The 27,761-nt window shown below is 35.2% G+C and overlaps 1 protein-coding gene across 19 annotated transcripts in view; it reads left to right on the plus strand.

Moving 5' to 3' along the window:
• The window catches only part of SUN1 (Sad1 and UNC84 domain containing 1), a 65,945-nt gene that overhangs the window by 9,668 nt on the left and 28,516 nt on the right, over positions 1 to 27,761 (plus strand). For 9 of the 19 annotated variants that reach the window (XM_020977326.2, XM_078152909.1, XM_078152910.1 and 6 more), the window contains exons 1-6: positions 7,452 to 7,640; positions 15,318 to 15,414; positions 19,546 to 19,731; positions 21,135 to 21,328; positions 24,668 to 24,694; positions 24,797 to 24,982. In XM_020977326.2, the coding sequence (XP_020832985.1) occupies positions 15,338 to 15,414; positions 19,546 to 19,731; positions 21,135 to 21,328; positions 24,668 to 24,694; positions 24,797 to 24,982 (670 nt within the window). In that variant the 5' untranslated portion in view covers positions 7,452 to 7,640; positions 15,318 to 15,337. Of the gene's footprint in view, positions 1 to 7,449; positions 7,641 to 15,317; positions 15,415 to 19,545; positions 19,732 to 21,134; positions 21,329 to 24,667; positions 24,695 to 24,796; positions 24,983 to 27,761 lie in introns of those variants that run through there. The other 10 variants (XM_020977322.2, XM_020977328.2, XM_078152906.1 and 7 more) reach the window with 4 other exon arrangements.

The following is a 27,761-nucleotide window of genomic DNA, read 5'->3' on the forward strand; positions in this document are numbered from 1 at the left end:
ACTGGGGAAAGGGATATTCAGAATGCATGCCCTTGTGGGTGGGGAGGGGGAGATGGGGTATAAATTTGGAATTCAAAAACTTGTGGGAGTGAATGTTGAAAGCTAAAAATAAATAAATTTGTATTAAAAAAAGAATTAAAAAGAAAAAAAATAAAGAACAAGAATAAAGGATAAGGCCATTTCAGATGGCCAGTTTTCTCATTAAAGAGGCAAGGTCCTTAGCAGAGAAAGAGTAGAGGGGAGTGAGAGAGAGTTGAGGAGAAAAGGTCCATCAGCTCTACTCAAACTTCTTAGCCTGATACTCAAGGTCCTTTCACAAACTGGTTCCAAGTTACCCCTCCTGTCTTCTCTTACATTAGTTTCCACCATGTACCCTTGACTAGAATTAAAGACGCCTGGGTTCTAGCCCAAGGTCTGCCACTAACATCTAGTTGTATGACTTTTGAGCACACATACACTTCAGGAAGTTAGGAATAAGACATAAGCACCACATACACAGAAACTACCTTTGTGAAGTGTCATCTGGAAATTCTACACCCAGGGCATCTGGTAAGCTATCTGAAAAAAAGTTTCTATGCCAGTTAGGTCACTGGTGTTACTAAACTGGCCAAAGTCATTCTATAGCAGCAAAGTAAAGTGCTGGACAAGTATAAGGTAGATGAAAGATAACAGTCAGTACATAAACTCTAACATATTTCCTCATAACAATCCTGTGAGAAAAGAACATTATACCCATTTTATGGAAGAGGACCCTGAGGTCCAAAGAGTAAACTGACTTACCCACAGTCCCCACAGCTAGTAAGTGGCAGAGCAAGAACTCAAAGTGGATCTTCTGATTCCATCCATTGCACTGCTCCTCTCACCACCAGATGACACTTCACAAAGACAGTTTCTGTGTATGTGCTGCTTATGTCTTATTCCTAACTTCCTGAAGTGTATGTGTGCTCAAAAGTCATACAACTAGATGTTAGTGGCAGACCTTGGGCTAGAACCCAGGCGTCTTTAATTCTAGTCAAGGGTACATGGTGGAAACTAATGTAAGAGAAGACAGGAGGGGTAACTTGGAACCAGTTTGTGAAAGGGCCTTGAGTATCAGGCTGAGAAGTTTGAGTACAGTTGATAGATGATGTGCAGTGAAAAAGCATGAGATCAATTGGGATGATAGAAAAAAGGCAGTGAAGAACTGGAGCTGAGCCTTCAAGGAAACTAAGAATGATAAGAAGTGATGTAACAATGGGAGTAATTTCCAGGAATGGGGTGATAGGCATTGCAAAAGCAGGTGAGGAACACAACTGGATCTACTCAATACGGTGGTGATCTTCCTCAAAACAAAAAAACCAAGATTTTTGAGCAGTAAGATGGCAGAATGACATGTTTATACCTGTGTCATTGGGAAGACTAGTTCTATCTCATTTAATACTTCCTTAATTCCCAATCTCACTCTCCACAGAATCTTTTCCAAACCTTTTCTCCTCAACTCTCTCTCACTCCCCTTTACTCTTTCTCTGCTAAGGACCTTGCCTCTTTAATGAGAAAATTGACCATTTGAAATGGCCTTATCCTTTATTCTTTATTTCAGCACCCCTTGATGTCATCTCCATCTCTTTCCTCCAGCTCTTTCCTCCTTTCTTCTTGCCAAGGCCAATCCCTCACCATGTGTCTTTGAGTCTGTCTCTCTTATAGATTATAGCTTCAATCATTCTTCAATCTTCAACTTGTCCTTACCTTCCTTAGTGCCTTCAAACATGCCCAAATCTCCCTGATCCTTGGAAAAAAATCTTCATTAGGCTGTACCATTCCCTTGAGCTATCATCCTATATTTATCCTCCCTTTCTTCTAAACCAAACTCCTAAAAAAGTTACTCTACCTTCTTTTCTCCTATCACTCTTCAATCCTTTGCAATTTAGGTTTCAGCCTTATCACTTGACTGGAACAATTCTCTTCAAAGTTACTGGTAATTTTTTAACTGCAAAATTGGTCTCTTTGCAGTCTTCATTCTTCTTGACTGATCTGCTGCATTTGATGCTGTTGACCACCGTCTCTTCCCATCTGAGCTTTCCTCATTAGTCTTATATGACTTTACTCTCTCCTATCTATCCTCTTACTTTTCTGCCCATTCCTCCTCAGCTTCCTTTGTAGTTTCATTATCCAGATGATAGCCACCTAACTGTGATTGTTCCTCATGGCTCTGTCCCTTTCTTTACTCTCTATATACTGTGTTGGTGGCCTCATCAACTTTTATGGATTATCAGAAGGTAACAGTGGAGTTGAGCCTTGAAGCAAATGGAGTTTTAAGAGGCAGAAGTGAAGAGAAAGCACATTCCAGGCATGGGGAGTATCCAGTGCAAAGACAGGGAAGTGGAAGGTGAAACATTGGATGTGTGTGCAGAACCCAAGTAGACTAGTATGACTGGATTACAAATGTCATGGAAGAGAGTGATATTTAATAAGACTAGAAAGTTAGAACAGGGCAAGGTTATGAAGAGCTTCAAATATCAAGCAGAGAAGTTTCTATTTGATTCTAGAGATAATGGGGAGCTACTAGAGTTCATAGAACAAGGGAGATGTGTATTACATGGTCAGATGTTCACTTTAGAAAGTCACCATGACTTGGAGGATAGTTTGGAGTAGGGAGAGGCCTTGGGACAGGGAGATTTGTTAGAAAGTTCTTGAGTCTGGGCAAGAGTAGATAAGAGCCTGAGCTAAGATGATGGGTATGTTAATGGAGACAAAGTGACTTATAAGATAGATGTGGAGGTGGAAATGACACGATTGGGCAACTGATTGGATAAAACCTCTATGAATTGATAGCTGATTATAAATAAATAAAATTCTAAAAGTATTCTGAATTATTGTCATTTAGTAGAGTTCAGTCAAAAAGGGTGGAAAGAGAATAAGCATTTATATAGCACCTATGCTTTGTGCTTTACAAATATTCTCTCATTTGATCCTTACAACAACTCTGTGAGGTAGCAGGTAATCTGTTATTATCTCTATTTTACAGTTGAGGAAACTAAGGCAGAAAGAGGTTAAGTGATTTGTCCTGGGTCACACAGCTAGTAAATATCTGAAGCTCAAGTCTTCCTGATTCCAAGTCTCAGAGCTTTATCCATGTGCCACCTAGCTGCCAACAAAATAAATAACAATTTATCTGAAAATTAGTTTATCTGTTAACAAGTTAAAATAATCTGTGATATGTTTTTGAACCCATTTGGAAAAAGAAGGAAGCAGTACAGTTTCATCTATGGGTACCTAGTTCCTCTAGTGGATAGAGTTCTGAAGTCAGGCAGACCTCAGTTCAAATGCTTCTTTAGATGTGAGCTGTGTGACTGTGCAAGTCATTTAACTGGTCTCAGCCTCAGTGTCCAGATCTGTAAATGGGGATAATAGCACCTTCTTCATTGAGTTGTGAGAATCAAATGAAATAATGTATTTAAGCATTTTGTGAGCCTTAAAATATTAAATAAATTTGGACTATTAGTAGTAGTATCTTATTACTATTATTATTTGTAGTAGTACTGATATCATATGAGATATTTGTAAAGTGCTTAGCACAGTGCCTGGTACCTGGTAGACACTTAATGTATGCTTGTTTCCTTCTTTCTCCATCTTCATAAAGTGATTACAATGTCATATATTGAAAGGTGGAAGGGATTGTAGACATTATCCAATCCAACCTGGGCATTTTACAGAGGGGAAACTGAGGCCTAGAAAGGCTATGACTTGCTGAGGGTGAAAGAGGTAGGAAGTAGCAGACCTTAAATGTGCAACAAAAGCCTGTGATTCAAAGTATGGTCCCCTTCCCATTATACCACACTATCTTTTTGTGGAAGCTTCTGCGTTTTGTTTGTGTTGTATTACAGAGTGTGTCCAAATATATATAATAACTATACAGTGGACATTCTTTATCTGTCTGGTCTTTGCTATGTGAATTGTCAAGTCAGAGTCCTTTGAGTGACTACAGATCTCATCTAGAATATTCTACAGCAGGCCTGGGCCATTTATGGCATGCCAAAGGATTTGGGGGGGGGGGCACATGCAAAAAAATGTAGAGGAAAATCCTTTGTATGCAGAGGAAGTCCTTTGCCTTGCCAGCAGCGGACTTGGGTCACCCGCAGGCCGCAAGTTGTGCAGGCATGCTCTGCAGTGTTCCAGTGCTCCTTGATGCAATCAACATGTCATCTGCAAACAGGGACACCTGGAGGACCTCTCTATCCATAGGGAATCCCTCTTCAATTTGGGCTCTGTGCAGTGTTTCTTCTATCACCGTGGTAATACAGCTCCATTGTTTTATGCCTCACCTGATATTTATAATCCAGAGAATTGCTAGACATGTTTTTTCTTTTTTTTTTAAGACATGATATTTTTATTGTTACGTCTTTTAAGGAATCTTGAGACACCTTGTGAAAGAGCTCATCAGGCTGGGTTTTGGTCTAGTGAATCAAATGCTTTTTTCATAACCAACAAGCAGTAAACACTGTGGGATATTCATTATATTGATGTGGCTTTTTTTCCTAAATCTCATTTGGAAAAGTCTGCTTATTCTCTGTCAGTAATAATAGTAATTATATAGTGCTTTAAGGTTTGCCAAGTGTTTAATAAATATCTCATTTGCTGTCATTGAGGTGTTCTTTATTTGTTTGTTTTTTGCTAGGATGGGATTTTGCCTCTGTAAATAGTTCTGGAGCAAATACAACAAAACACAAACTTTTTGTGTATTATAAGTGATTCTCATTAAAGTTTTGTAGAGATAGGGTAGTAGGCATATAGATTGTTAGTTACTGGTGCTCTCTCATCAGGTTGCCTTTTTTGGTATTAATAAGGTCCCAGATTTTTTTCCACTTGTTTGGTATCTAACCTTTCCAGATACCTGGCACATTGATCCTTCCATACTCTCAAAATTGAGTTGCTTCTGGTACAGACCTCCTATAGCCACACTTGGTCCAACATATGTGCTTTTCCTATTCTTATTCTCTTTAGTGCCATTTCTGTCTCCTTTGTAAGTCCTTCTAAGACTGTGATGTTAGGGATGGAATAGAGGTTCCACTGTCCTTGATGGAGAAAGCTGTTAATACTGATTTTTATAAATTGTTTCCAGTTTTCTTCCATTTGTTGTTCTCCTTCTACTTTTATCCTTAAATGGCTTCAGACTGATTCTTCTTGGTTGTCTTCTAACTCCATTCTCCTTTCTCTGCTTTATGAACTAATATTTAATATTACTCACAATTGTCTATTATCTCCACAAAATTTTATGATCAAGTTCCTAGTTTAACCTGGTGAAGCCTTTGGCAGCCATCTCTGTTTGGCAAATAAGTCAGTTATTTGCTTACCGAAGCATCTTTTTGGGCTCTTTTAGCCTTTTTGTTGTAACTTCAGTATATCAGTAGAAAGTAAGGAAAGCTCACTTTAGATGGATCTTCTGTTGTCGAACTTATGGTAGGATATCTACAAGAGTTAATCAGGATGGGCAGGTATGGGTTGGGATCTGCATCTTTGGACAGAACTTTTGAATTAATGAGATCACAAGTCTTAGTATTGCTGAATGTTCTGGGGAATGTTTGATGTAAAAGGTCATCTTAAAAAAATGAACTTTGTGGAGTTAGTTACAATTCTCCTCATCACTGTTTACAATGCAAACAATATACCATTAGTTCATCCTTTAGTATATGAGAACCTAAGTAACCTTTGTCAGGCCTTTACCAACTTGTAAAGGCTTTAAGTACTGGCTGGTTGAAAGAGGACCAGCCTACCTGAGTTCCTAGAAATTTAGTAACATTCACTTCAGGGTGACAATTTTTTTTCCCCTTCAGAACTGAGTCATAGAAGAGTTGAGATATGTCTCCTTGGAGGGAGAACCTGAGCCAGTATTGTAATGGTCTCTGACTTCACTGGAGTATCAAAGTATGTATAAAACAATGTGCTAGATGCTAGGGAAGATGCACTTGGGTATTTTTCCAAAAGAGAATGAAGGTCAAATGCCTAGGGACCATAGAAAATTATTGTACAGTTTTTTATTCGTTGTAAGCACATAAAGAAAGTAGTATTGCAATCTAGCTAGAAGTGACAAATACGTCTTTTTTATACAAAATATTTTTTGTAAAAATTTTTGCTATGATAAGATTTTTCCCTCTATTAACAGTTTAGTTCTGAAGCATATACTTTAATACTTGATTTTCCATATACATTACACATTATAGTGTATGCAGGATATTATTTGACAACTCTGATTTTACTATAGTTAAATGGTACTGCAGTAAGAGGAAGTGGGATTTTGCTGAAAAGACATTGGAAAATTTATCACTTGTACATGTAAGGATGTGATAATATAGCTTAGGAAAACAGTCTTATTTTTCCTTAGAACTATTACACCTTGGAGCTTTCTATACATTGTAAATATGCCCCTACCTTTCCTTTTGTCTTCTTCCTAAAAGTAAAGAAAGTCTGGATTTGTGCACTGTGTGCTCTGAATCTAAAAGTTTCCAAATTATGTGCTTCAGAAGGGAAATTTTTTTATACAAAAAGTATATGAATATGAATATGGTTCTGATTTGCTATATTTAATTGTGGGAGATTATCAATTTGTCTTTAAGGGTTATTGATATTTCTCTGGAGAGAAAACATGATGTAATGAAAGGAGTAAAGAACTTGAGACTTAGAGTCTGGAAGACTTTGAATCCTGACTATGACACCATTAACAAGTCACATAAAGCATTTCTCCCCTTCAAATCCATTTCCTCATCTGTTAAATGGAGATGGTAATTCTCATAGTACCCTACCTACCTCATTGCCTTGTGACAATCAAATGGAAACCTTGAAGTACTATATAAGTATCAGTTATTTCTCTCTGCCAGAGTGAACAACAAATTAATATTTTCTAAACCAACATTATTTTATTTAAAATGTCTTTTATATGTAAATCAAATCCAGTTTAATTGGTTGTAAGAGCATTGTTTTGCAGATCTCTCCTCTTTAAAGAAAGCTCTATTCCTTTTTTGTTGGTAACTTTCCATCCTATGTAAAAAAATCACGCACTAAACCATAAAATGGTCTATGTTTAACAAGGAAGTAATTTTTAAATGGTTAATTCAGCCTTTAGTATTAATTTAAAAGGGGGAAGGATATCTTAATTTTAAAATATTAAAAAGTTATAGTCACATGTAACCCATATAATAACCAGATTTTCATTTTTATATTGTAATATTTGAAATGAAAATATAAATAAAATAAATCTTATGGAAGTTGCTATCTTTATTTTGTAAATTATCTGGCTACTCTTAAGATTAGATTCTAGTTTATCCATGTGAAACTTTGGGCAGTTTGAGAGGAAATTAATGGGTTAAATGTCTGTGGGCTGGCTAAAGCTGCAGTGTCCAATAAATTTAAAGGCTCCCTTTGACTGACAGTTGATGCTTAGAGAGGCTGGATCAGATTAGTCCAGGCTTCAGGCTTTGTTGAGACTGGGAAGCCATTTTAGGATTCTTTGGTGTGGAAGCGAAAACACGGTGCTGTCAACTTGCAAACTTCCCTCTTCGAGAATCTGTTTGTGTGCTTGTGAAACTTTTGGAATAAAATCATGATAATGTGTAGGAATGCTCTGAGCAGGTGATCTGAAAGTGGACCCTGGAACTTTGGATAAAGAGGTTTGATATATTTATTATTGTCATATTGAATTGTAATAAAGAGACTAATCTTGGTGCTTTCTAGACACATATTAAATAAGACTGATTTTCTTTTTGGTCATTTTATTTGCTTTTACATATGCTGCAAAAATAAACTGTTAGAGCACTACTCTTGTTACCTAAAGTGGCCAATCCAGATATATTTGTGGCAAGTTCAGTTTCACTTTAACTCTACTTTAAAGGTTTCTTATCTAGGTGAAATTGTGAACCTGCTTTTATTCTTTCACCCACTTAATAAGTGACTCAGTTTGTTATCAGTGACTTATTATAACTAGCCTTTTCATAATTGTAAATGTTTGTAGGCCTTCTGAATAGATTGCAACTTTTTACATATTTTGATTTTGGAAATAATACCTGGTGAAGTTTTCCATCAGTTTCTGGATACTGTTTATGATGCTGAAATTTGTTTTCTTTGTCATCTTTGAAATGAGAAATTTGTTGCCTTTTTCTAGTATATCTTCAAAACTGATTTCATGACCCTATAACCTGTTAAATACCAGATTTTGTTTATTGTGGTCCCATTTGATTATCTTGGTTCATAATTGGCTTGAAACATGTAGCTGTGTAACTTGTCATTTTGAGGATACTTTGATGGATATCATTTGCCAAACTGTTAAGTTCAGCAGTTCTTAGACCACTAGGGATGTATACTTTTCTGAATAGAAAACATTCAGATTACGTGATAGGTGTTTAAAACCAAGCTTTCAATCATATGCTTTACATACTATTTTGGTTTCTTAACAAACTTAAAAAATTTTTATATTTGCATTTTCAGCTATAAATTATCAAACTGTTTTTATCATTCCTTTTGAAGGAGAAACACTCCTAATATGTTTGAGACACCTTAAAAGTCAAGAGAAACATTTTAAATCTATGCTATAAAATTCTTGAATAGTCTTTCAAAGTACATATTCTGTAAGTTTGAAACTGACGTTTGTGTCCATAATGGAATAGAATGCTGATTTATTAGCGTTGTGTTAATTAATTTTTGGGCTGTTGACTTTAACTGTACTAAGTATCAATAAAACAGCTTAAATGAGACCAAATAAATTTTTTCTTTGTGGTTTTATGTTCATTGTAATAGTAATGTTTTTTCATGTATGAAAACAATACCACTGATGCACAATTAGTAAGACTATACACTTTTGGTTTTTTTGTTTGTTTGTTTTTAGGCAGTTGGGGTTAAGTGACTTGCCCAGGGTCACACAGCTAGTAAGTGTCAAGTGTTTGGTCTGAGGTCGGATTTGAACTCAGGTCCTCCTGACTTCAGGGCCGGTGCTCTATCCACTGTGCCACCTAGCTGCCCCCAAGACTATACACTTTTGAAATGGTTTTCCAGTTGTGGCAGAAGGTGCAAATATTAAAGTTTAATCTTGTTATGAAACCAAAATAATACAAAGTTCCTGTCTTTAATCCACTTGCTCATCAGATGTGATTGTGTTGTGAAATATAGAACATGCTTTGGGGGAGACTGGCTAGATTTAAGAATGGAACACAGGGAGGCTAGCTTGTCTACATACAACTACAGATCCATCAGACTGTATATGTGTGTGTGTGTGTGTGTGTGTGTGTGTGTGTGTGATTATCACTGGTCTTTAATCAACTGAGCTAAGCAGCTACAGACAGCAATAGTAATCTGAAGCTCTTTATTTAAAAATCAAGGACTACTAGGGAAGGACTTTAAATGCTAAGGCTAGAACTGCTTTGGGAATGCTGCATGTGGAACTTGGATGTTCCTGCATTGTGCTTAGGACAAATTTGTGGTACTAATTTTCATTGTGGGGCACAGAATTCAGTCTCAGGCTTAAAAACAGTATTGCTTTATGTTATTACAAAACTTAGATTTTAGTATCTCTTTTTCTACAAAGAATCCAGAGTTCTTTGTAGCAATGCAGTTTGCAATTTTTAAAAAACTATTACAAAAAATAAAAAAGTCAGGTGAAATGAGCAATAGGGTATGTCTCAAAGAAACAGAATCAAGACCTGAGAGTGGAACTGCTGTTTGTATATCTTCATTTGGGCATAGCACCGTGCCGACTGCTAACGTGGGACAGTCTGCATACTTTAAAGACATTCAGAAGGTTTTCCAGGATCTTTTTCTTCTAAGTCTTCAATCATACCCAAGATGTGTGGCATTTTAACTCTGAAAACTAGATGTAAATATAATCCATATTCAGTGATCTTTGACTGTCATTTTTAGGGTGTAGGTCATGGGTTATGGCTAGTGTCTTCCTTCCGTGTGCGATGCAAATGGCAAAGATATAATATTACCTTATCTCCTTTAATTAGCAGTGATATAAATGGAAACTGGGATCAGTATTTTTTAAAATGCTGTTAACAATGGTTGTGTATTCCCCAAAGAATTAAATAGTTATCAATAGATGATTCAAAGTATATTTTTATTTTTAAATGTTCTAATGGATTGTAAAAAAAAAAGTTCAAATTTGCTACTTTAACATGTTGACTAGCAATGCTTAAAATAAAATCTGGGCCTATCATAGCTATGTTTTTTGTTCATTTCAGTAATCCAGACAGGAAAAAAAAAACCAAGGGTCCCATTAAAATAATAAGAAGAGGCTTAATTTTGAGGGGAGGGATGGGGCAGATAAATAGTTAAATTAACTTCATTTTAAAATAGTTATTAACATAGAACACAAAAGTTCAATAAAATATTTTAAAAATAGATCAGTTCTATATTATGACCCCTTAAAGGAGAAGGGAAGGGCAAAGTAATAAAGAATGAATTTGTGAGATACCAAAGGAAAAGTTAGAAAGCCAGAAAGAGACTTAGTAGCTTCTTGCGACAAGATAACCTATTCTTCATCACTGACTGCTATTCCTTGAAAATAAGAGTTTCTGAGTAGTGTATTTCTTTAACTCTTTTCTTTTGAAAAGCTAATTGTGACTAATAGTTGGTCAACCTTGGTAAGCTGTGCTCCATTCTAGATGGGGTAGCCATGTAAGTAATCGTGGAGTATCCCTCAGGATAGAAACTATTTTCTGGTCTCTAGAGGCAATAAATAGGGGCAGATAGGTGGCACAGTAGACAGAGTGCCTGGCCTAGAGTCAGAAAGACAGTTCAAATATGACATCAGACACTTCCTGAGTGACCTGTGCAGTCACTAAATTTTGCCTCAGTTTTCTCCTCTGCAAAATGAGCTGGAGAAGCACATAGCAAATCACTCCAGTGTCTTTGCCAAGAAAACTCCAAATGGGGTCATGAAGAATTGGACGTGACTGAAACAACTCAACAACAAAAAAGGGTGATAACTAAAGCAGTATTATCTTCTCTCTCACCCTGCCACTCCCCCACTTCTCAGTTAAACCAGTGGTCTGATCCAGTGATCTGAAGATGCCCAAATTCAAATTTAGGGGCTGTAGAAAATAGCTTGTTCTCATATTCTTTACTTGGATTCTGAATATTACATTTAATCACAATTATTTAATTTTGTGCTAATGAGCTTTGCATTGTAAATAATGCACTGATTTTTAGCTAGTTGTCAGGTAAGCCATATAGAATTGGTAAGGTCTTTCTCTCAGAAAAAGCAGAAGTTTCCTAAATATGCTTTGACCTTTACAATTAAACATAGGTTATGTTTATTTTTAAAATGGATTTTTCTGCTACTTTAAAACTAGCATTCTGTTACCTTCCTCGGGTTTTGGTAGATCACATTTATTTCTTAATTTACTCTTTAATGAAACTAATGTGGCTGCAGAACTTAACTTAGCAAACTCGATGTCATGTAACTCATGCAACAAGAAAGGGCTGTTTATAACAAAATAAATACAGACAATTATGAAAGCAAATTAAGAATAACAAGAAGAGTATAGCAACTAATCTTTCTCACAGCTTAAAGAGTCATTTGATCACTGATCACTGTAACTACTGCAAACACACTTTAAGGATCTGGGAAATTTGTTTAATTTCGTTATGGCCTTTTCTCCTTCACCCCCAAATAAACAAATCCAGTTTGCTTTCTCCGTTTTTTCTCATCATTGATGTTATGATTCCTGACCCTGGGCAACTGTTAGGATTTAGTCAGTGCTTGCTGATAGGAAACGTGAGCAATAACTTGTCTTTTGTTTGTACACCTTTTTTACTGTGTTCAGTATTCTTTGATGTGATATGAAAAGCTTTGCAGAAATATGCCAGTAAAGAGTTGTTATAGGATCCAAGTTATACCAGCACATTAGATACACAGCTGATATCCATTTTTACCTTGTCTTAAAACTGAGCCAGATACAGTTTACCTATAATTTAAAACTCAATTTACAGCTCAGTATTAACTATGAGACCTACCATTTGGAATTTATTTATTTTAAACTTAGGCATTCGGGAATTTTTTGAAACCCACACAGCTACCATTTTATTTCCTGCCCTACTTTTGCCTGTACTACTGTAATAACCTCCTGACAGTTCTTGCCTCTAGTTACTTCCTTCTTTAATCTGTCCTCCCATCTTTTGTAAAGCTGCCAAAATTATCTTCCTAAGACACAGGTCAGTTCATATCACTCCCCTACCCAAAAACCTTCAGTGGCTTCTTATTTCCTCTAGTTTAAATAAAAACTCCTCAGCCTAGTATTTCAGGACCCCTCTACACTCCAGTTCCAGCCATATTACTGACTTTCATATACTATACATTTTAGCCAAACTGTACAATTTGTTTTTCCAACTCAGTGGTAGCCTCCCATCTATTTGTGTTATCACAAGGTGTCTCATGTGCCTATAATGGATTCTCTCTTTCAGAATTCTTATCTTCCTTTGAGCACAGTTGATGTGCTACTGAGTCTGTGAAACTCTTTCTCATTCCTCTAGTTCAGTTGTATTCTCTCTACCTTCAGATTACCTGGTATTATACTTACCTGTTTATCCATTATATCTGTTTCTCACGCTTTTCCCCCACACTCCCAGCAAGGTCCTTCAGGGCAGGAAATTTTTTCCTAGCACATAGTAGGCTTTTGATAAATGTTTGAATTGTATTGTATTTGTTACTGTGGGGGGGGAGCCCCCACCCCCTTGCCTGCTAAAGGTCATAGGCTGATCTGGTAGCTTGTTAAGTACCCCTTTTCTTATACTGCCAGAAATTTCCAATGTTTTCCCTTTGAGGACTTCAGTATACAAAAAATATAAAAATAATCAAGGCAATATATTAATATTACCTTTTAAAGAGAAAATTAGAAATAGGGCTTGACTTTTTGTTTCCTAAAATTTTTTTCTCCAGTATTTTAAATTCTTATTACTAGGGCCAGTCCTCTTAACTACCAAAGAAAAGCTGGCTAATTTCATCTAGGAAATAGTCTTTGTATTGTGGCACATATAACAGATTTCAAAACTAACAATTAACCAAGGCTAGAAATACTCACTATTAAGTAGTTGTTGAGCAGAAGGTCAATTCATTATGTGGTCTAGTAAATCAGTGGGGAAATCTTTTAAGCACCTAGAGTCGTTGGTGACTATTTAACTTTTAATTTCCTGTATTGCATAGTCCTGCTATATATGAAACATTTTTAGAAATCTGTCACTAGTTTTGTAAGTAAGGATATAAAGGACCCTTGCAAGAAGTTTTTATTAATGAAAAAAGAATGGCAATAGGTATAGATAGAATGGTGGTGATGGGTGGTAGATTTATTCCCCTTGAATGAATGTACTTTAAGTTAAGCAATCATTTGGGAATAGAAAAGTTAGAAATGTTTTATTTTTCCAGTATTTGAATATATGGAGTGGTGATCATTAAATTAGTTACATAATCCAGAGGATGACTGATAATAAGTTATGTAGTCCAGCCTCAATTGCAGACCTGTACAACTTGGCAGTAGGTAGGGGCCAAAATTAAAACAGCTAAACTTCTTCAGGCCACAGATAGTCTTGTCGTTAAAGACAGACTGATGATGGTTGGTTGCCACAGGTCATGTGACAAACAGGAGAGAGGGTGCAGTGGTAGCCCACCTGCCAGGTTATGATAGACACAATAGTGACTAGTGGAAGATGGGTTAAGTGGGGCACAGACAAAGCACTCATCACATCTTTACTTTATTTTACATCCTCTACATATTTTTCGGGTTTCCAGAAATCCTTTGGGTCTCAATTGGCCTATGGGCCATATGTTGTACAGGTTTCATCTCTTAGATGCTTAGGATGTCATTCAGCAGTCAGTCTGCAAACATTTATTAGATTGCTGCTAAATAAGAAGTTTAGAAGCAGTTTGGTATGATTCTGGTTCTCTAGTAAGCAATAAAGGACTTTATAATCGAGCCAAGTGTGTGTTATTGAAGCTGCTTGTAGTTAGTATTGAAGCTAGAAAGTACATGAAGTTTGGGGAAAGTTTTTTCTCCATTTTCTTTTTGATTCCTTAGATTTCTTGCATTCAAATTTAAATTTTCATCGCTTTATTGTGTTCTACTGTCAAAATCAGTTAACAGTATGGACAGAGACAAACAAAAAAAGGAAATAGAGGCAAATGAAAAGACTAGTAAACAAATCTACTACAATACAAGGGTACTGTAGTATAATTACATAAGTAAAATGGCAGCATTAAAATACATATAACTAAGTGTCCAGTGAGGAACAGTCACCTTTTTTGAGAGTGTATGTCCCCATTGGAGGCAGGGACTTCTTAGAAGGGAGTTGAAAAATGTGAAAGATATGAAGTGGGAAAATAGTTTATAATTACTTTGTTAACCAAACCTGATATATTTTTAAAATTGACCAGCTCCCTCAGATTTTCATAAGAAGATAAAAAAAAAGATTAGTGGATTTATCCCTCAGTCCCCTCTCAAAGAAAAGGCTGAGTGACAGTTAAAGTAACTTAGAATGGTCTTAAAAACTTACTGTTTTATACACAGACATTTTATACAAGATGGTTCTTTGTCCCTTCTCTATCTTCATTAGAATTTTCAACTATGTGGTGACTCATCACTTTGCTGTTTATTGTTGTAGTAGGTTTTTTTTTTTTTGGTGTGTAAAATGTTTTTACTCAGAAGAAAATTTGTTAAATCAGTCTAAGAGACATAGGTGATGACTTGTGAAGCAAAATACTTGCTGCAAGTGGTTTTAAATTTTAAGAACTTTTAGTTTTTACTGAGGAGAAGAAACAACTTAATTCTAATTAAAGCTTATTGTATGGTTTGTGCTTTGGTGAAAGCTCTTGCTATCTAGTCAGTTACTGTAGTGCTAATTAAAAATAGGGACTCATTTCAGCTTTCTTTGATTCTTGTAACAAAAAAAATTTGCAGTCAAATAATGCTTTGAAAGTTTCTTAACTGTACGGTTTGAAAAATGAGAGTGCAAAGTGTTTTGAGCATTCTTATGAGGTTAATTTATGAAAAGTATTGTACTAAATCTAGGAGCTTACATATAGGATTTAGCATCTTTTTTGTGGGTTTAGTTTTTGAGAGGGAAATGGGGTAAATACCTAAAACAAACCACAAAAAGGAAGTGTTCTATGGTATGTAGTTATGAAAAATCTGTGTTTTAATAAAGCTGCTACTATTAAAACTAGATGAATCATGTCGTTCAAGAGAGCATTGATAATGACATTTTAGCCCATCACAGTGAAGGTACATATTGGGCAGGTTTCTTTGTGTTTCATTTTCATTTTCTAACTTAAAAGGCATTGCTTTTTTCTTTACCTCCTATAGTATGATTTGAAATCTTGAACATGGATTTTTCACGTCTCCACACGTACACTCCTCCTCAGAGTGTGCCAGAGAACACTGGCTACACGTATGGACTCAGGTGAGTGAGAGAAAAAGAGAGAGAGAGAGAGAGAGAGAGAGAGAGAGAGAGAGAGAGAGAGAGAGTGTGAGTGTGTGTCTGTGTGTAAGTGGTTTGGGTTTTTTAATTGTGATGTACTTAAATGTCCACACTACTCTAAATGAGTAATGTACATCAAAGGCTTTTTCTTTTTTTTTTTTAAGTCTATATAAATACTATACTGTGGAGATTTAATTTAGTAAGCTGATTTGGAAAATTGCTTTGCATTTTTTTTTAAATGCCATAAATTTTTGAGCCAACAGATTTCCAGTGACTCGATGATTACTCATTACAAATAAAATGCTATCCCAAGACTCCACCCAAAATGACTTGTGTTAACATAAAGAAAAATTTTTGTAGTGATAGAATCATCAGTTCCCTCATATAAAATTTGGGTATTGTGAATAGATAGCCTCCTAGGGTCCTTCCAGTTCTATATTTATAATCCTCTAATAATAAATTAATTGTATTGGTGTATTTAAAATCTTAGAAAAAAATTATTCCCCTTTGTTAGTAGTCACATGAGATACAAAATAACCATATAAAGAACATATGAATTGAGGAGATTAGCCATTTTAGCAGAGGAGTAGGTTATAGGAACCCAACTTTAAAAAATAAACTATCAGTTTTCTATTTTTTAGTGTATTGTCATTTAAATTATTCTATACTAAAAACTCAAGAGGTACTGCTCAGTACATAGAGGTCTGGCCTCTGAGTCAGGAAGACCTCAATGCAGGTTCCGCCTTTGACACATACTTGACTCTGTGGGCCCTGCCTGTTATGCCTAGCAACTTTCCACTACTCTGAGTTGCTTAGTAGTTGCCCATCTGCATCAGTTAGAGGAAGGAGTCTTGACCTTTTTTTGCATCATGAACTCCTTTAGCAGCCTGGTGAAACCTATGGGCCCCTTCCCGGAATAATGTGTTTAAGTGCATAAAATACATAGGATTATAAAGGAAACCAATTATATTCAAATAGTCATCAAAATACTTCAAAAAACAAGTTCATGGACCCCTGAGTTGGAGGGATATTGGCACTGGCCTTTCCCATTACGCCAATGAAATCATAAGTCTGGTCCTTCCCAAATGCTAAAATCAATAGGTTAAAGAAAAGATTTTTTTAAATCTAAGATTGTGGATCATAGAATTCTAGAAAGACCAAGATGGACCTTAAAAATTTGATTTTCTAACTTACTCATTTTATGGATAAGAAAATTAACCTATCTAGGTTAAGTGATAATTGCCAATTAATAGTGGATCTGGAATTAGAACTCATACTCTCTAACTCCCAAACTAATATTTATTCTACTATATCCCTTTCCAATAGAGTGTTTAATTTTTTGTGAACTTAAGGTGTGTACTTGGTTTTAGGAGGAAATATGGAAAATATATTCCTGGACTGATTAGGATTTGATTTTTTAGAAAATGTTTTGATTGAATTCAAGGGCAGTATGTTTAGAGTATGTGTGTATAAATACATACACACATGTGTATGTTCACAAAGAGGGCTTTCATTACAAGTTCTTATAAAACATGACTCTGAAGGATAAAGAGATTTAATCTTTACAGAAAACTTTGTAAAGCATTTTAGAAGAATTTTGTTTGAGAATTTAGAAAAGAAACTACAAAAGAATACTGTCTTTAACTTCAATTCTCTTCATTACTTTTTATCTGATTCATAATTCTGATCGACATCACATTTTTACATGGCAATACATTTTGTTTACGTAAATAGAACTTATGGTTTTTCATGGTGGAATGAACAGATTAACTCTGCTAAACTCCAGTTTTTATTTTCTATAGTATGAACATAACTAGAGGTTGGTCTTCATAATTTATATGTTTATTTGTTAGTTCTGAAGACATTCTTTTCAGAATTAAGTATTTTTAAAACTTTGTGATCAGGTCTATGTTGGGAAAGCAGCATTGATGTTTCATGGTTGCCTAAAAGATGAACACTGGTGTTTCTACAAAGTTAACACCCCTCTCTTTCCTTGTGTTATAGTTGTAAGTAGATTTGGGACTTGCCCAGTTGAATATGCAGTTGAAAAGTAAAAGAGGATACTCTGAGAACTTGGGAGAGTCCTAAGTTGGACTACTGCTATTATCAAAGAATTACTATTGTATGTTTAAGTTTGTGTGCCTTACCAATTCTTGTCTCTGTGCTCACTTTAAAAAATAGATGTATTCCTTAAAAGCCTTATAAATTTAATTTTTGTAAAAGCAAATCAAATCATATTTTAAATGCTGTAAGGTAACTAACCCTTCAAGAACTAATGAATCCTTTTGTAAAGCAGATGAAAAAGCATTCCTCTGATTTTTTTTGTGGAGTGATGTGTTATAGGTCTGATTTGGTATTAAAGTAAGATATGCCTATAGGTCATGTTTTAGCAAATAAAATCTTTATATAAAAAAAAATTTTACAAGCTATACCTATTGCCTATTTATATCAAGTAATAGCCAATAAAATAAAATAGTTTGGTTAGACCTTAAGAGTTCTGCCAGCATTTCATCTATGCTTTTATTTGAACTGCACAGCTTACTTTACCTGTGTGCATTTTCTTAGTTGTTTTTCTCATAAATTTGAGGTGATACAGCTAAAAATATGTGGAGAGTTTCATTTATATGTTGGTCAATTAATTTGTCATTGGCAAACAGTCGACCACAGTTATTGGATGCTCACTGCAGCTCGTAAAGTTGCATTTATTGGAGAGAATATTTATTTAAATAGCTTTATGTGGTTCTGATTTTAGATTCTGGGAAAATATTTTTTAGCATTTTGTATTTGATTTATATCTAAAAGCCAGGAAATAAAAATTTAATTAAAAAATTAAATATTCTTCATGAAGATAATAGACCAAAATTAAAATGTTTTACTCTATTTCAGGACCAGATTAGGCCTTTACTATTTGAGTCTTATTCTAGCTAATGTTCCTAATCTTTTATATTGTTTGCTAAATAAGTATGAATATATTCTCATGTCATTCTTCCCTCCTAGTTCAGAATTGGGACATCTCAATTGTTCTGTTTTGCTTTTTCGTCCTCAGTCATTTAATAGAGACTACAGGTAGTCTCCTTTTTAGAGTGTGTTGTGTTCTGAAAGCTTGTGCATTTCTTAGAACTCTGAATGTATTTTCCTGTGGAAATAGTGTTATGTTATACTTGGATGATCACTGCTGCACTGCCCAAATGTTATTTGGATTCTGTAACCTCTCAAAAGTCTTATTACTCTGAGCACCTATGATGCTAAGTCTTGCACTGAGGCTATATGTCACTCTCTACCGAACAGTTGGGTTGTTAAATTCCTCTTTGGGAAAAATGACTGCTTTGAGTAATACTAAATAATGTTAATTTAGTATTAATATTTAAAAAATATTAGTATTATTTGTAGTATCCCATTCAAAGAAATCTGGTGTTATTTTGGATTATGTTTAGGATCATAGATTTAGAAGTGGAATGGTACTTAAGAAAAATCTCTTTCAATACCCTCATTTTATCGGTGAGGAAACTAAGGCCCAAAGAAGTTAAATGTTCTCACCCAGGGTGATATACATAGCAAAGGGGAGAGGCAGGATTTGAACCTGGTTCCTCTGGCTCTAAAACCGATGGTTTTTTTCCTTCATATCATGCAAAGCATTCTGTTTTGTGGTATAAACTCTTTTAACCTAAACCTACATGTGAATATTGAATATATTTTCAGCATGAACATTTGAAAATATTTTGTTACCTTATTGATTTGCTACAGTACTTTTTCCCAATGCCGTAGGTTTAGATTTAGATTCCCAGTGCCTTAGATTTAAATACGTAGATGTTTAAGAAACCTATTGCTATCACACTAGGAAATATATTGTTTGTTTTTAAAATGCAGAAGTAGTTAGAAGATGTCTTTGATCAAGAACTATGCTGTCCTTTTTTATGTTCCAAGTGGTCTTGGGGTTAATTAAAGTAAGTTTTTTTATTAGAATAATTATACTTTCCTTTAATGATTAGCAGTTTAAAAAATGTTTTGGCCAAATATATTGGATAATCTGTTTGTTCTAGTAAGTCTCTTTAAGCTTTATGCCAAATGACATTAAAACTTGATAACCTTGTGATAAGTTTGTTTTCATTGTAGTTCAAGCTATTCTTCAGATGCCCTGGATTTTGAGACTGAACATAAATTGGATCCTGTGTTTGATTTTCCAAGACTGTCACGTCAAAGCTTGCATTCGGTCCCTACAACATACACCGGTGATGATGGTCAGATGGAAAATACTCACTCCTATACTAGAAATACTTCTCACAAAGACAAGATTTCAAAGTAAGCAATGTTTTCCTTTGATTTTTAAAAATTATTCACTATCCAAAATCACATGTATTTATATCTTGTGTAAAACTTTACCTTAACAAATTTCACATATTAAGGATTAATATTATGTTGCAAATTTTTGATATGGTAGAAATATTCAGGTAACCACTTCTAGAATTTGTAATGTTTTGGCCTTCTACAGAGTTAAGCACTGACATTTTATTAAGTTGAAGTCCTATTCAGTTATATTTCAGAGTGCGAAAGAGACAGCTGCCACACAATAAAGCAGCTACAGTTCCAGATATAGTACTAATAGTCATGGTTTAAAAAGTTTTATTCATCCAGGGTAATAAGAATTGAACTTCAGCTGTCTTGACCAAATGTCATGGAAAGGGGAAAGGGATCTTGCCAAAACAAACTTGTTACAACTCAGCTTTGTAATATTAGTGATTAAGAGAGATTTTATAAACTGTATGTGCACATTCATTACAAGATTTATGTGGTAGATTAAGGTCTATGAATACGTATGGGATGATTTTCATGCTTTGGTGAAGTATTAAGGCAACGGCTTTAACCTTATTCAAATCTGAATTATGACCAATCAGCACAAATATTCAGTACAAAGGTGATGAAAGGGAGGAGAAAAAAGTGAGTGGCATTTGTAGGAGAATAGATTCAAAAGGGCCAACATTAATGTTTCATATTGAATTGTTCCCATATGAATTATGAGAGGAAACCATACAAAATTTCTTCAAATTCTGATCATTATAAATTGTCTTATTATATATGCTTCCCCTAGTTGATTTGGTAGAAAGAGTATACTTTTTCTAAATATTTAACATTTAAGTTAATTAAATATATATACTAAATGCTTTAAATAAAAATAGCCTAGTAGGAAAAGCTGTCTTGACAATTTTCTGTTTTTTCTGGAAGGATGGGAGGACTTGAAGGGAGTAGGGCTTGGGAGAAATCTGAGCCTGTGATTTTATTTGTGTAGGAAACTCCTGGTATGGAAACTTTCTTCAGTGATACAAATCAACAGCTCTGGCATTTTTCTTATATAAGGTTGAATTTTTATAAAAACTTAGCTTTAAAGTCATTTTTCTAGTAGATGGAGAATGTAAATGCAGAAAGCCATATTCCAGGATGTTGAATCTGTCCTTGATTCACTAATCTAAACACAAATTTTGCTTGTCCTTGAGAAATAATGTGAAGTTTCTCTGTTGGTACTGATGAAGCATAAAAAGTTCATTGTATGAATTTATAAAAAGCAAATCACTTAAATTATTTAAGATATTAGTTTCTTGATGTTGGAATTTATGTTTACTTTGCATTATTATTAAGTTCATCATTAAAGTCTAATTGTTTTGTATTTGTCAGAGAAAGTTTGCAGATTTGTTTTCTTTTTTGGATAGGACATCAAAACATCATAGAAACACAAACAAACAGTCTTTGGCTGTAAATCATACTGCAAGAAAAGCTGCTTCCAACTCCTCCTCCCTTCTCAGCCAGAATACCTTTGATAGCCATGCTAGCGATACGTCTTTAAGATCTTCTGTCCTGGATGAGTCTTTAATTCGTAAACAGACCAAAGTTGTCCATTTCTGGGGTGAGTTAATGGGAGACTGTTGCCTTTGGAAAAAATTATGTGAGGTGTGTTTGTGTATTTTAAATGTGTTTCTTGTTTGTAAGAAGCTCAGATTATATCATCTATATTTTAATAATTTTTTGGACTATCACTAAGAAGTAAATATCAATCACTCTTTCCATTTTATAGCTAGGGAAACTGAAGTACCAGAAGTTTAAATGATTTGTTTATGGACATAAAGATAACTTACTTGAATACTAAAGTCTTTCACTTTGCTCTGCTCAATTTCCCATGAGGTTTGGAATATTTGTTTTTGTTTTGATCTGGACAATTAAAGTAATGTAATTGGATGTCATAACTAGATCTGTTTTCTAAGTATGGTATCATGGGAATCACCTTTAAGCAAACTTATCACCAAAAAATTCAAACTAGCTGATACAGTGTGACATACTAGAAAGCTTTGAAATTGTTACGTAAAACAGAAGAAAATTTAAAGGTTAGAGATTTTTATTTTAAAATTTCTGAGCCATTGGAAAGCAGTTGTACTGTATAGGTAAGTATTGCTTGGAGTTGATTTCTGATTTGACCCTATGGGCTTAAGTGGTTAGTTTTATGATTTGCTCTCTTTCTGTAGAAAAGTGATATAGAGACTACCTAAATATGATAAAATGATAAATAACTTTTATATATGCCATCCAGCAGATTGAATTTGTCTAGGAATTGTGATTTCAGGTTTGTTATACTACTTGTATATACTATTACTATAATGACATAATATTTTGTGTTACGGTAGCAAAGCAATTTTCTTTATACTTGGATCTTGCCTCACTTTTAACCTCTGGAATTCTTTTGTGAATGGAAGGAAGAATAGGGAGAATGATATAATAACAACCAGTGTCCCAATGTTCTGTCCTGGGCCCTTTTCTCTTTCTCTTCTATGCTACTTAATTTCAGCTCACATGCTTTTAATTACCAACTGCTGATGATTCTCAAATCTACCTCTCCTGCCCCAGTCTCTTGGTTGACCTCCAATCTTGCATCTCCATTCACCTTTCAGACAACTCAACCTGGATATCCAGTACACGTCTTAAACTAAACATGTCCAAAACAATTCATTTTCTTTCTCCCCCCAAACCCTCCCCGCTACTTCTACCTTCCCTGTTATAGGGCAGCACCATCCTCCCAGTCCCTCGAGCTCACAATCTAGGAGTTAATCCTCAACTCTTCACTGTTTCTTACCATCCCGCCCCGCCTTCAATCCAAGCTATTGCCAAGGCCTGTTGATTTCACCTCTTCAACATCTCTTCATACATTCCCTTCTCTCTTCTGATATTGCCTCTACTCTAGTGCAGGCCCTCTGGTGGATTACCTCAAACTTCAACTATTAGGTAATAGCCTACTGGTGGGTCTATCTGCCTTGTCTCTCCACACTACAATCTGTCCTCTCCATTCAGCCACCAAAATGATTTTCCTAAAGTGAAGGTCTGATCACGTCACCCTCCTAATGAATAAACTCTAGTGGCTCCCTATTGCCTCCAGAATGAAATACAAAATACTCGGACTTGGCATTCAAAGCTGTCTCCTACCTTTCCAGTCTTCTTGCACCGTACTGCCTGCCCCATACTCTTTGATCCAGCGACTCTGGCCTCCCGCCTGTTCTGTAAACAAGACACTCCATCTCTTCCGCTCGAGACATTTTCTCTGGCTGTCCCCTATGCCAGTCTGCCTCCTCAACTCCACCTGCTGACTTTCCTGGCTTCCTTTAAATCTCACTAAAATCTCACCTTTTATAAAAAGCCTTTCCCAACTCCTTCCTTCAGTTAATTATTTTCTATTTATCCTATATATGGTTTACGTTGAATATATATGTTTGCATGTTTTCTCCCTCATTATAGTGTAAGTTTCTTGAAGGCAGGAGCTGTCTTTTGCATCTTTTTTTAAAATTCTGAATTCTTAGCAAGTGTCTAGCACATTATAAATGCTTAATACATTTTTTTGTTTTTTGCTAGGCAACGGGGTTAAGTGAATAGCCCAGGGTCACACAGCTAGTAAGTGACAAGCTCTCTGAGGCCAGATTTGAACTCGGGTCCTCCTGACTCCAGAGCTGGTGCTTTATCCACTGTGCCACCTAGCTGCCCCTGCTTAATACATTTTTATCGATTGAGATAATCTGTCATAGAACTAAGCATGGGAATCTTAATGTCCTTAGTGTTTATTGTCAGAACATTTTAGACCATTTAAAGATTTTAAAATGATAATTATCTTATTTAGCAAGAGTTGATGCTCCTTTGACTTTGATAGGTTTTTTTTTTTTTGCTGTCCTGGTTGGAATTCAGAAAAATTGACTAGATCCTTTCAGGTTTCCTTCTGAGCCAAATTTATCATTTCTCTTAAATAGCATAATTGTAAAATAGCATAATTGTAAATATAAATAGTATAATTATAAGTTTTAATTTAGTGCATTCTAGGTAGCACAGTGGATTGGGCCTGGAGTCAGGAAGACCTGAGTTCAAATCCAGCCTCAGATACTTCCTAGGTATGTGACCCTGAACAAGTAACTTAACACTTTTTGCTTCAGTTTCCTCACCTGTGAAATGAGTTGGAGAAGGAAATGGCAAATCACTCTAATATATTTGCCAAGAAAACCCCAAATGGGGTCACAAAGAGTTGGACATGAATGAAATGACTGAACAAGAACAAGAAGTTTAATCTGATTTGTAAATATAAGAAATTGGACTTTTTAAAATTAATAATTCAAAAGGTTTCCTCTCATGTGGTGGTATTTTTTTTTTGCTATATAAAATAATATAGGTGGATAGAGCATCTTATTTTATAAAGGAATTGGTTACATTACATATTTTTATCTTATGAGATAATGTATGTAAAGTGTTTTTCAAACCTTAAAAAGCTTTTTAGTGTTGGTTATTACTGTTATGTTAGCTTTCTTTAAAAGTTGCTTGTCTCTCTATGACTTTCATACTCATTCCTTTTTCTTATACTGTGATTTGAAGGATTTGAGTAAGTTTCCAAAATATTATGTGCTAATTTTGGCAAGAGTTAGTATTCTTGTTTCACTGTGCTGTTTGTTCTGGCAGCAAAAGTGGTTACCAGGCAACAGAAGCAGCATATGCTACTAATTAATGTAGCTTTCCCCAATAGTCGCATGGAGGAAGCAGGGAGAGATACGATTTTGTTTTTTGTTTCCTTATACTTAAATTGGGGAGGGGAAGCTTTAAATGCTGCTTAATATGATGCAATATAATTCGAATTTCTAGCTATTGTAGTTTCTAAGCTCCTTTACACATTTTAGTTTGTGTTGTTTTCAACAATAAGAATGTGTTTGTTTTGTTTTGTTTTTAGGTCTTGATGATGATGGTGATCTTAAAGGTAACTAGTCCATGCTCCTTCTTTTCTCCAAAATATGTTTATTTGTTAGGTTAATTCATATCAAAATAAGCAATTTCAATCTATTTTTAAAAAAAAATTTAGGTGGGACTAAAACTGTTATTCAGGGAAATGGTGACCTAGCAACTGGAGAAACAGACACAACCTTGAACAATGGTTATATATGCAGTGATTGCAGTATGCTTTCTGAACGAAAGGATGTCCTCACAGCCTACTCTACTTCCCACGTGCCATCTTCAAGAATTTATTTTAGGGATGGGAGTCAAAAACGTAAGTTTAGTTTTTTTAAGCAAAATATTAGGATGATAGCCTTGTAAAACTATTTCATTCTACAGAATGATATGTGTTTATTTAAACCATTTCTGCTATGGATTTTTGAGTTATTTGTGCTTTAAAAAACTAAGCAATGAAATAACTAGTGTGCTTGCAATTGGATAGTATTTTTTCTAGAGAATGTTTGTTACCCATTAACATCACAGCATAACATTTTGGATATGAGCAAACAAATGCTTTTCAGCTTTCTTTTTTAAGTATGATAGATTTTGAAAAGTTTTCAATGCCACTTTCAAACTGCTCTTATTAAAATAAATTAGACATTATGCCATTATTTCTTGCTTAGTGCCCCATATGTGCATCGTCTGAATTACTGATAAAATTACAAAAATAATGCCTGACAGTTAAGAAATGTTTTCTGTAATAAAAAATTTTTATGGAGATTATGGTAGGAAAGAGAGGCAGAAATGTTACTGCTGAATCAAACCCACTAATCTGATAGATCTATGGTTGTATTTCTGAGGAGGAGCAAGAGGAAAGTTTTGGTGGGGCAGGTGAAGAGATGGAGATATTTACTGAATTCAGTTCTTGGAGAGGCCTGTGTACTGATTTTATATTTGTGATGATTGCTTTTGTTATAGGAAAAGCAACTCCATTAATTGCCCAGGTTAATATTAGTGTTCTAACATTATTTACCTGGACTTGAATTTAAATTGAGAGGTACCCCAGAAACATCCTCACAGAATGGAGTATGAATCTAGGGACTTTTACTACTGGCAGATCCATAGGGAACTTCCCACAGAACACTACCTGTGCATATTTTGAGAATCCCTTTCTGGGGACAGCTAGGTGGCACAGTGGTTAGAGTACCGGCCCTGGATTCAGGAGGACCTGAGTTCAAATCCGGCCTCAGACACATAACACTTACTAGCTATGTGACCCTGGGCAAGTCACTTAACTCTATTGCCTAACCCACCCCCCAAAAAAGAGAAAATCCCTTTCTACCAGCTAAACACTTAGCTTTTTTGAAAGTCACTACCCTTTGTTTCCGTAGGCAGTGACTGTAGCCATTTCTCCTATAGGCTCCTAAGACTGTTGTGGAGCCACATAACACAGAGTGGGTTCTGTTTGATTGACAGTTTGGCTAAGACTGCAAGGTTGCCCTTGGCCCTTCAGGTGGAATAAGGGATCTTTGGTAAAAACTGTTACCATTGAGAGTCACTACTGTGACTATCACTTTTGCTGTGTCCCTTTAGCCTCTGTATTCCCAAGAGCCTTTCACGAGCTGCTTGAACAGTAGCCTTTAGCTATTATCGGAAAGTTTTCATTCTTAAATGCTACTTAGCCATTTAAATTCAAAACATACACATTTTATATTTCTTATAAATTTAGCTTTATTTCCAGAGGTATTTTTGGAGAGGCTGAAAATGCTTGCTTGATAAGGGTTGGAAAACATAGGGTGTACTTTTGAAAGACATATCCCTTGTAGCATTCTTATATCACAGTGGGCAAAATGAGAGTACCCACTTTTGTTTTTTCTTGTAAAGTTGCTCATATTGTTAATATAAGAAGAAAGAATGAGGAAAAATTACATGAGGAAATAAAATGTTATGTGAAACATCTTTTTTAAATGTTTATGTTGTGAACAGACATTAACAATGTTTTCTGAGTTGAATCTGAATTTAAAATGTAAATACAGTTGTTCCTTATTATCAGTCTCCCTTTAAGTTTTGTTTTTGCTCAAAATGCAATTTTTTTTACTGTAATCAAATTATCAAGTCTTTTCATCCCATACTAGATAAATTACCAGGATCCATTTGTCATAAAAGATAGGGATGGAAACAAAGTAGCATTCATTGTATAGAAAATTTAGCTAACTTAGTTTTCTTTCTCTGATTTGTAGACAATTCAGCCCACTGGTCAGAAGCCAAAGAGAATCAGAACTTTTTTGGGGTTGGGGGTAGGTGTGGGAAATGCTGTATTATAAGTGGAGAAGGGTGGAGAAATATATGCAAATACCATTAAATACTAAGCCTCAAGGTTGAGATTAACTCTCAGTTGGAGATGTAAGGGTGATTGTCCAGGGAGTCTGAATTCAATAACCATTTATTTAGCTGGCTGATGTGTAAAGCTCTGCACTAGGCACTCAGAACTGGTATCTAAAAAGTGGATCTTGCATTCGTGGAACTTAAATTTTGATAAGGGAATCTGACAAGATATGTAAATACATAACTATAATATGTAATTACATTGAAGAGATGTACAACAAAGCCTACTTTGAGGTCTGTTGGGGAAAACAAAAAGATTTGTGGGTGGGTTGATCACGGACAGGTTGTTCACCGAAAAGGGAACATTTGAAAATGGTTAGGAACCTGAATTTCTAGACAGGATGGGGAAGGTATACTAGGTAAATGGAATATTGTAAACAAAAGTTGGCATTCCAAAAGTTGTATTCCAGAAGACGGTTTTTCATTTTGGCTTGAACATAGAGTACTTGCAAAGAAGTTGTATGAGGGTCACAAAGGTAGGATGGTGCTAGAATTTGGTCAGCCTTAAATGATAAATGAAGGAACCAGTGAAGATTTTTTGAGCAGGTGAAAGGTGTTGACCAAAGCTATAAAATAAGATAGTCAGGCAGTGCCATAAAAGATGGATTGGAGTTGGAAATGGGTGGGAGAATGGCACCAAAAAAAAACCCTGTTATGAAGTAATTGGAATAATCCAGATAAGTGGCAGTGGGAAGAATAGAATATTAACTCCTTGAAGGCAGCAACCC

The sequence above is a fragment of the Phascolarctos cinereus genome, unplaced genomic scaffold, assembly GCF_003287225.1.
Source record: "Phascolarctos cinereus isolate Bilbo 61053 unplaced genomic scaffold, phaCin_HiC Scaffold_4;HRSCAF=312, whole genome shotgun sequence".
Taxonomy (NCBI): domain Eukaryota; kingdom Metazoa; phylum Chordata; class Mammalia; order Diprotodontia; family Phascolarctidae; genus Phascolarctos; species Phascolarctos cinereus.